The 10,767-nt window shown below is 40.2% G+C and overlaps 1 protein-coding gene across 1 annotated transcript; it reads left to right on the top strand.

Annotated features, from left to right (window-relative positions):
• Nucleotides 1-718: 718 nt before the first annotated feature.
• On the top strand, nt 719-7,064 carry LOC114002519 (haloacid dehalogenase-like hydrolase domain-containing 5; the record flags this gene model as incomplete). Its single annotated transcript, XM_039384577.1, has 5 exons — nt 719-839; nt 2,019-2,052; nt 2,915-3,089; nt 4,098-4,286; nt 5,070-7,064. Coding segments are annotated over 5 exons (916 nt in total), but the record flags the coding sequence as incomplete, so codon positions are not given.
• Nucleotides 7,065-10,767: the final 3,703 nt, after the last annotated feature.

The raw sequence follows: 10,767 nt of genomic DNA, 5'->3' as shown, positions 1-10,767 counted from the left end.
TGCTGGTATTTGCTTCACTTTGTTCTGTCTGTTTTGAGTGAGGAAAAAGGAGAAAGAATTTCTTAATTCATATGCAAATGACACTTTAGCACACAGGGTTTGTGCTCCCTTGAGGAGGAGAGCCTGACATTCTGTCTGTTATTTATCACACTGACTTTTACCTCAGTGCTCAAGATTTGCTTGTAAGCATGTCTTTGTAACCAACATCTGGTGTAAAATTACACTTGAATATTTTTGCCACTTCTGTGTTAGCTACCCAAAACAACTTGAATTATGTTGATATAGTGCTGGTATCAAAGTTTCAAACATAATCTTTGCTCATGCTTCCGGTTAGTCCCTTCTACACTTCTTCCTTTACTGAGATTTTAATTGAAGGTGTAAATCATAAGTTGTAAAAAATGTATATGCAGATTTTAAGTATAAGCTCTATTTCAAAGACAAAGATGAGAAAAAGGTATTGAAGGAACATTCCAGTTAACTGTCAAAATCCATTAGGCTTGGCTAAGAGACAAGTGTGTTACAAGGCTGAATACAAACCAGAAAAACCTTGGTCTCCTGTTTGTCTGTAATGGGATGATCATCTTTTTGTCTCACAGAGAAAAAAGTCAGTCTTTGATGGTGCTTTCATTCCTAGCTGATTTGCTTTACCACATAAACTGCCTGTGTTCAAGTTGCTAAAATGGAGTTATGGATTTTAAAAATCCTTTCCTATAAGAAGCTCTTTGTCCTTAACTGGTGTTTCCAGCCTTGGTTTCTGTCAGCCCATCACCATTGAGACTCTGCGGGAGAAACACCCGCTCTTGGATGCAGTTGACCATGACAGAAGACCCAACGTTCTGGTGAGTGTATATTTTTGTTTTAAAGCTCTTTATTTGCTCATTGCATGACATTCTATAATAGGGGTCAGTATTTAACTACCAAGCTAATGCTGCTGTTCTTACATGGTGTTTTATCTTTGCATTTCTGCTTCCTTATTTGTTTTATTACAACATTTTCAAGAACAAATCCATAGACTTTTTTCTCTCAGTGGTAATTCTTTAACCCAGTCTTTGATATTGTAACTTACTGCTGTGGGAAAACTTACAATCTAATACAGATGCTTAATTCAAAATCAGTCTTGGAAAGCTGATTAGCTTCTTCAGATGTGTGGAAGATAACACAAGCGTTTTCCTTCAGTATGGGATTGTGTTGGTATTGGTTCTAGGCTGTGAGGTTGCTTCAATTGTAAATTAATGCTTTGCAGATAATTTATTTACCTGCAAAGGACTCCCTTTCTTGTTTGTACCAAATGTATTTAATGTTTACAGTATGTACAATATGGTTTCAACTGAATTGTGCCGAATTTCCAAGAGAAGTGAATACATCCACAGTAAATCCCTGTGTGAACTGGACATGGTCAGGGCAGTGGATTTGCCCCATGTGAAGCCAAGACATTCCCTGTGGCTCCCAGAATCCAAAACTCAGGTGTATCACCTTTGGCTGTGCTTCTCAACCCTGCAGGTGGGGAAGCTCAGGAACCTGTTAATGTGTTTGTCACCACGGAGAGTAAATAATGAAGTGCAAACTCTTAGTTGTGTAGCAAATACATTACATGTTATACAATGCGTTTTTCTTTATTAGCAGTGTAAAAGAAATACACCTTAAAAACTATAATACCAATGTCTTGATAATACTAAAGGCCTCTTACTCCTGTAGAATATTAAATATCCACATTTTCACACACAAGTAAATCAAACAAGTGGAGTTTTCAGGCTTTCCAGAGGCAGTTCAGAAGAAGCAGGAGGCTGGTGCATGTAGAGCACTCTGACATGTCTGCTGTCTGTGTGCACGAGGTTTCACTTCACAATGGAGATACAAGTTTCTGAGTGAACTGACATCAGGTATCTACCAAAACAGAGAGAGTATTTCCTGTCAGTGCTGCAGAAGGCAGCTGTGGGAGCTTCATTTGAATTTGTTCTGCTAAAAATAGTAGTAGATGTTTAATCTTGTAGAAAACTTTTACTCTTTTCTTATTGCAGTCCCCCTCTGCTGTGGAGCTTCCCAAGATTGAGGGTCAGTTACCTTTATTTAACTTGAAACTATCCATTAATAGATGAAATATCTTAATTGTGCTTTATAATCAGAAATTATTTTTAGATTGTTGGGCACTTCAGAAATTTGTCTGAGACACTCATAAGATTTCCTTGTTGATGACATCTGTCATTCATTTGGAATGCATCATGTGTGGTAAAGCTGGTTTTTAATGTGTAGAGTTTTCAGCCATGTGTTTTTGAAGTTTCAAAGCTACCTGAGGTCTCCTTTCCTTTTCATCTGCCTTTAACGGGCTATTGGTGCCTTCCTGTCCAAACTGAGGAATGAATTGACATGTGTGCAGCAATAATTGGTCTAGTCCTCACACGCAGTCAGGATGGTCACTGCAGAGCTGCAGTATGAGAAGCACCTTGTTTCAGCACATTGTGTTCACTCCCATCTGAACTACGGGAGAGTAGAAACTGGACCTTGGGATTTAAAAAAATCGATGTCAGATTATTGCTGGAGACACGAAAAATGTTTAAAAACAACATTCAGATTTTGTTCTAAGATGAACAAAATAACATCTCTGATGGATTACTTAAACACTGTATGTAAACATAGAATTTACAAAGGTGTGGAGGACTTAGAAATACAATTTAAAAGTTAATATTTTGGGGTGCTCTGGAGAAACTTAGTCAATAAAAAAATCAAAATCCTAAACCTGTAGGCTTTGCAGTGGGGTCTTGTTGCTTCTGAGATTTTCTGTGAATGGATGGGTATGTGATATATTAAATATTAAGATCTAAATTAAAGTTAATGTGACTGTTTGATCAGTCTCTTTAGACCATGTGTGCCCTCTTAGCAATTCCATGACTCTGTTTTGTAATTCTGGTTCTCACAGCTGTGGTGTTGTTTGGGGAGCCAGTCAGATGGGAAACCAGCCTGCAGTTGATAATAGATGTTTTGCTGACCAGTGGCTATCCTGGAAATCCCTATCACCATGAAAACTACCCTCACATTCCTGTGCTTGCCTGTAACATGGATCTCATGTGGGTAGCTGAGGCACAGTCTCCAAGGTGAGTAATTTATAACGTGTATATTGTGATATATTTGAGGTTTCCTCATTTCTCCAGTAAAATTCAGAGTCAACACTTGAATACAAAATGCCTGGTGCAGCTTCACAGAAGGTCTTGGCTCTGAATGCAAAGTCTCTACACTTTCAGCTAATGCTGCCTTATTGCTGTGTGCATTATTGCATCCAGGAAACCAGTTACTCAAGAGAAAAACTGCTTTTAAGCTCTAAACCCTTTTGTTTTCTCACTCCCAGAAGAGTGGGGAAAGAGAGGTTTTTGCCTCAGGGCCTCAGAGTCTCAGTTCAGAGGGAAAAATGAAAAAATTATCAAGGCCAATTGTTTCATTTCATTAGGTCCTTTGGAATTTCTCTTTTCCACCCTACATTCCTGGTAGGGTTAAGAGCTGACCCTGCTGTTGAAAGCAGTGAGTGGTTTTGAGCTGAGGACAATGCAGTGAGCTCCTTAAGGAACATAAGAGAAACCAGCAGAACACGCAGAACAAGGTGGCACAACCTCTGATAGTGATTTTGTTTGATTTTGCTTTCAACAGAAGGTAGTTCTTTAATAGTCTTGTTTCCCCTCCCTTCCTCTCAGTCTAGTTTGAACATAATCTGAAATAGAAACTTGTTATTGTGATTTGATTGCTGCCTCGATCCTGGGTCAAAGATCTTGTCAGATATCCTTCCTTGGAAGCAAAGGCTTTTTCTAATTAGCACATTGGCAGAACATGTGTGTGTGATAGTTTCATGCTAGGGCAAGGCAGCCAGTACATCTACAGTGAGCAGTTTTACAACGAGATAAATCTGTTGTGCCATTCCAATAACGTGGGGGTTTTGTTGTTCGGCAAATAAGCCCTTTATTTCCAGTGAAACAGCTGCAGAAATGTTGCATGATGAGGGGAATTTGATAGCTGTAGGATATGGTTTATTCCTAAAAAAATCATGAATTAAGAAACCTCAGTTTGTTTTTTTTTATCCATACTTAATTTGATTTGTCTTTCTGTCTCCGTAGGTTTGGGCACGGGACGTTCATGGTTTGTTTGGAGAACATTTACAAGAAGATCACTGGCAGGGAGCTGAAGTACGAGGCGCTGATGGGCAAGCCCAGCCCGCTGACATACCAGTATGCCGAGCAGCTGCTGCGGGCCCAGGCCCTGCACCGGCCCTGGCACCGGCCCATCCACACCCTCTACGCCGTGGGGTAAGGGCTGCTCAGCTCAGTCACAGAAACGCCAGCCAAGGAAAATACCCAACTCTTCACCAGCTTGTTTCTCACACCACTGAGACCACCCAATGGTCTGGGTGCTGTGGTGTATCTTTTCTGTTTCTAATCTTAAGAATTAATAGCACTTTGTTCTTCTTATGTGCAATTTCTGTAGAAGCACAAAAAGGGGTTTATATGGAACTAAGATTTCTCCAGATTATTTATTTAATTATTTGTTTCTGTCATAGGCTGTGTAAATCTAAGAAAAAGGATTCACCTGGGTACTTGTTTTATTAGGTTTACTGGTATAACACCAACTGGCTTTCAGTAAATGACAGTTGTTAAAGAATGTAGAGCTTGAATTTATCTGTGAGATCATTAAGCTTGGTCATGTGCTACTGCCTGTGCTGTCACATCATAGAATCCTTTTCATAGAAAGGGATAAAGCTGTATTGTATAAAAGACTGTTCCAGAAGCTCCAAGATGTTTGGAAATATAATAAGCTCATTCATGCAGTGTTCATACCTATCCTTGATTTTCCCTCCCCCTGCTCCAATCTGTAGTTTCAGCCTGGAGAGTGACTCATTTGTATCATGTCACCCTCAGTGACAATGGTGTAGTAAAATAGCTGTGGGATATGGATTTCTCCCTGTGCATAACTCCCCATGAAGTTGTTAAAGTATAAATTAAACTGTAAACTGAAACTGTACCAACGTCTTTCATACATGGACATGTGACAGGTAGGCCTGCCCTGCTGAGCGAGCTTCCTTCTGTTTGCAGAGACAACCTCATGACGGATGTCTATGGTGCCAACCTTTACAACCGCTACCTTGAAGAGAACTCCAGGAAAGGCTCCAAGTCGCGTGTTCAGGCCCAGGTTTCTGGTGGCAGAGGCTCTGCTGCACTCTCTCAGGACAATGACATGGACCACGGCTGGGAGAACCAGCTGGCACCTGCAGCTGCTGCCCACTGCAGGTCTGTGCTGGTTTGTACTGGGGTGTACAACCCCCACAGCGAGGTGCCCTTGGAGACCAGGGACAGCATCACGGAAGCCGTGTTCCATGGCCACAGAGATTTTAGGTTTGATCCTGGTTTAGTAGAACCAGATCATATTGTACCGGATGTTGATGCTGCTGTAGACCTGGTCTTTCAGCTGGAGAACTTTGCACCTAATTGAGGTGATGTGATTTCTTAAGGACCACTCAGTGCTGTGCTTTTCTTCCCAAAAAACAAGCTGTGCTTTACAATAGCACCACAAACTGCTGCCTTCTAAAATTTTTTAACTTCTACACTAATGCAGTCTTACCTTAGGTATGCTTATTAGTAGTATATGTAGATATATTAGTATGTTTAAGTATATTAAATATCAATAATGCTTTTTATAGTACTTCAAAATATGTAATTTTTGGCTTTAGTTGCCCTTTATTGTCCTCTTCTTCATTATGTTAGGTATTTTAATAGCAATATTTCATAGTAGGCTATTCATGTTACTGGTACTTTAGTTCCCCCATGACAGTATCTTGTTTGGTTTTCTGGAAAATTTAGCCTGTAGGTATGTGGGATCTTCAGGGTATCACAGCAGGGTTTGTTGGGATCAGCCTCTCAATTTCAAATGGGCTGGTACAGCACAACACGTGTTACTGCTGGGTCTTCTGCATGTAAGGGGTGCTCTCCTAAATTAGAGTGGAGTTCAAGTCTGTTCTGCTGGGGACTTGCTCACATATAACTCTGCTGCTGCCTTTCTTTCTGTTTGCTTTCCCATGTGTCTGGAGTTGCTATTTCTTCTCTCTGATGTGTAAAGCCTTAATAGAACTGCCTATGGAGGTTGGGGAAGGCTAACTTGGTACCACCGTGTTGGAACTCCAACTGAGCACAGTCCTGTCTTTGCCTTTCTATCTGCACATTTTTTTTTGAGGAATTGAGGATCTTAGAAAGCTTTAGCAATTTTGTTTTAGGTGTTTCTGTGAGTTGGACTTTACCACTGAATGAATGACTACTGCTTGGCCAAAAAGTGCCTCATAATTTACTTGAAGCCTCATACCACTGTGGTAATTATCTGGCCTTTAGTGTAATATATTTCATCTTGTGTCCATGTTATATGTTGTTTGATTCATGGATTTTATAGTTGTTCATTTTAAAAAAACCAAAAAAGTAATTTAATTTATGTTATTTTTGTAAAATACTTCTAAATGTTTTCATCCAAGACGTGTCTTTGAAAATATTTCTGTACTAATAAGCATTGACAGACAGATGGTGGCACAGGGTGAAATGACTTCCTGGCCAACTTCTTCACTGCTTATTATCCCAATAGCAACATCAGAAAACTCACACCACGAAGAGAACGCAGCTGCTATGGGAGTCACATTTTGGTGTGTTTTCCCTGTTTGCAAACCACCGTAATCCCCCTCTCCACTGTCAGGATTTTTGATTTATGACTTGTAGTGTTTTGTAAGTAGCTTTCAACGTATCTCGCTGGATGCAGTTTAAGAACACTGCTTTAAATGTTTATTTCCTGTTTCTTCATTGGAAAAGTATTTACAGCAGCACATTCTTGCCTTTTCATTGGTACAATAAACAGATATCTCCTATTTCTTTAGCACTTTCTGTAATACACCAAGTATTTGCAAAGTATGCCAAATCTTTCTGAGTAATGATTGTACTTTTGTAACATGTCAGGATGATTTGAAGTTGTATTGTTTCGGTACTAAAGCATGTTGCAGACCTCTAACTAGTACGAGAATTGGTGAAGCGAGGAATAAAAATGTTGGAAATGTCTTTAATGTGATTGTTTGTATGAAGGTATGACTGAGCCGCAGGAGTGAAGGATCTGCAGCTGGATCACCACAAAAAGAAATAGGCAGTTGTTGCCACAGGTGATAGACAAAATAGATTAATATATATGGGTATTGCTATAAAACAAGAGAAATGTGAGTGTAGCATAACTTGTGTTATACCAGGAGGCTTGGCAAAGATTTTGGTGACGTGTCCTGAAAAATAATTTTTTAAGCAAGGATTTGAAGTATAGTGAGTTGTCATTGAAAAAAAGTACCATAAAACAGTGCCTCAGAACTACCACTGTAATTTCTAACATTTCCTGCCATGGTAGTTTAAAATTAAATGTAGTGATTCTTCGTTAGTAACAAGCTAAAATGTGGAAATACTTAGAAGAAATCTCAATCTGTAGTATTGAAAAGGTGGATTTTTTCGGAGTTCTTAAGTAAAACTGAGCTTAGTATAATGTTCTTTGCAATTATTCAGCTAACAGTGAGATGAATTCATATTATCTTAGCTAAGGAAAAGAGTAAGACCCTGTCTTAACATTTTCTCTCCTTTCCTTGACTGTCTTCTTACTTGGATTTTCACTTAACCTTCTTTAACGTTTATTTCAGTTTTGACATTTACCTCTTTGAAACAGAGAGTGTTTCCCACATGTTCTGTTCAGTGCATTTCAGTCAGAACACAGGGGAGCTACTGGATGTTACAATACTTCTTTCAAGTTTAAATCGTTCTATTGAAACACCAAAAGTGACCAGGATGCGCAGAAGGCAATCACTGAAATCACTTTTAAAAACACTTCTGAGGATCTTGCAGAAGTTTCTTGTAAGTATGGCTTGTGCTTTGTGAGTAGTGTGTTTATTCTTGATACCTTTTGTTCTGTTAAAAACAAAAAACTTCTCAAAACCAACCTTTGAAAATACATCCTGTAATTATTTTGGCTAATACAAAAGGTAGAGGATTTTAAACTACAGTCATGTATTGTCTTCAGTAACACATATTTTTCTTTAGAAACCTTTTTCAATTGAAGGTATTGTATTGAGGAATGTATGAGAAATTTTAAGAAAAACAAATTTTCAGATACCTCCTCTTTGACATAAAAAAACCCCCCAAGTTGCATTTCAAATTAATCATGTCAAAATTCAATACTTGTTATGAAAGGAATAATCTATTTGTAGTACATTCTACATTTATAAAATCAGTGTACACCTGTTGATGTGTTATGGGATAATCTTTTTAAAATGTAGGTTTTTTTAGTTAGGGGTCATATCCAGGCAGCTTGTCTTAAAGATGTGAGTAATTCACGGTAATCTGTTGCAGCGTTTTGTAGTAATTTGTTTATTTCCATAAACTGCTGGGTAAGAACTGAGTTTATTCGGGAAGCGAAGGGCTGGAACTGCTCTGAGGGGCCGGGACGGCCCGGGAGCGGTGAGGGGGGATCAGCCCCGAGGGACGGCCCGGGAGCGGTGAGGGGGGATCAGCCCCGAGGGACGGCCCGGGAGCGGTGAGGGGGGATCAGCCCCGAGGGACGGCCCGGGAGCGGGGATCGCCTCAGCCCTGAGGGACCGTCGCGGGGCGCCCTCCGCCATCTCGGCGCGTCTGGGGCGGGGCGGGAAAAGGGTCAAAGCATCGCTAGCCTCTCCTGCCTCCTTTCTTTCCCTTTTTCTTTTCTTTTTTTTTTTTTTTTTTTAAATTTTCCCCTTTCTTCCTCCCCTTCTCCCCCTTTCTCCTTCTTCCTCTTCTTTTCTTCTCCCTCCTCCTCTCCCTCCCCTTTTTCCTTCTCCCCCCTCTTTTTCTCTTCTTCCTCCCCATTTCCCCCTTTTCCTCCTTTTTCCCCTCATTCCTCCTGCTTTTTTTCGTTTTTCCCCTCCTCCCTCCTTCTGCCCTTTTTTCTACCTTTATCCCCTTTTCTTCCCATTTCCTGTTTTTTTTCCGTTATGTTTTTCTTCTTTTTCTGTGTCATACCAGTAGTAAAATGTAAAACACTGCCCCCATGCAGTTCTCCAAGGCTGAGGGTATTTCAGGTTCTCCAGCTCCATGGACTGAACTCCAGCTTGGTGGCAATATAGGCTTGACAAACCTCAAAAAGCCAAAATGAGTAAAAAATAGCAGATGAAGAGAGTTCATTCATAATTCTGGCAGCCTCTCGTTTGCACCCTTTCAAAACAAGTGCAAAGCCCTTGGTGAGTTTTTCCTGTCAGTGACTGAAATTGTGCCCCAGGAGTCTGAGGGGAGCTCAGTGTGGTGCTCTGAATCCTCTCCCAGCTGCTGGTTTTAGTAAGAGCTGGGTTTTAGGTTTAGGATTTGTGTGCTTTATGAAATTTCCATTTGTTGGGGCTTTCTTCAGCAAGAAAATAATCAACTGTGGCATGGAATCGACATGCCACAGATTTCTGTAAAATGAGGAAAGGATGTGCAGTTGAAGGACCTTGGAGCATGTGGGTTTGTTTTCTCAGTGGCTGGACGGATTGGCAGAGGTGGATGCGGTACCCTGGTCACGCCTTCGCAAGCCATGGATTTCAGCACTCCAGTGTCAGCAGAACTTTGGTTAAAAGCAAGAATTCCATGTTGTGATGCCCAGTGCAGTGTAGCTATTTTGTTCCCCTGCCCAGTCTCCCTAGGGATTAAAGGAAGGAAGAAATAGTGACCTGAGTAACACTACACACAGCAGGCAGTTGCTGAAAGAGGTATAAATCTCCTTCTTTCAGTGTCAAAGGGAAGAAGCCAGGATGACAAGAGTTTCTTTGAAACTCAATGGTGTGCTTGTACGTTCTGTAACTTGAAGAGAAATGGGTACTAACAGTCTTGATTGTATGGTACGACAGTGTATCTTACACAGTCTGTATTAAAATCTTTTGTCTAGACAAGGATGAATTCTTGGGGGATGAAATATATCCTGTTTTCAACGTGGACAGAAACAGCCTGCAAATTTAAATGTTTCAGGAAAAAAGTGTTTCTATGGTCATTTCTGTGAGTAAAATAAATTGGTGCTGATTCAAAATAGCACAGGTGGGGTTACTTTGTGTAATTGAGACCACCTAAGACTCAGCTGGTCTCAATTGAAAGTCGTATTGTGTTGGTCTTGTATGCCAAGCTCAGAATCCAGAACTGGAACCTAGGATGGCGCTAAACATGCCTTGCAGTTTAACATCCAGCAAGGTTTACACAGGTTTATCTACTGACCTCTTTCTGAAGCTGAAGCAGCACCTGTTGCGCGGGTAAGAATTTCAGAATAAGAAGTGGATTTTCAATAGGATTTGGGACTGGTGTCTTGTTTTATGGAAGTGTATCTGGGAATATGCTTTCTGCTAGTTTAACAGCTAAGCTTCTGACCACATATGGGGAGAAAAAATATTCAGTGAATTTAGACTATAAAAAAATATGGATTTTATTTTTTTTGCAGGTACAAGCTATATAATGAAGGTCAGTTGACCTAGCTAACAGCAGACAAAAAATGGTTGTAGTGTGTGTAGATCTCCTCCTGTATCCAAACTATTCCATATTCCTAGAGAATTCAAGGGAGAGTTCCTAGAAATGCAACTAAAGGCACTTTAAAGTGTTTGTCATATGCACTTATAATAAGCCACTAAACAGTTGTCAGGGTTGTTTTCCATGATAAACTTAAGTTACTGAGACCTGTTAACAATACAGATTTAATTTGACACACACATGGAGATGATGAGGCAGCAGAGATCAGAGCAGG

Source organism: Pipra filicauda, unplaced genomic scaffold, assembly GCF_003945595.2.
Source record: "Pipra filicauda isolate LSUMZ 115617 unplaced genomic scaffold, ASM394559v2 scaffold360_size730234_pilon, whole genome shotgun sequence".
NCBI lineage: Eukaryota > Metazoa > Chordata > Aves > Passeriformes > Pipridae > Pipra > Pipra filicauda.
The sequence above is the reverse complement of the archived record's forward strand: the minus strand, read 5'-3'. Positions and strand labels throughout refer to the sequence as shown.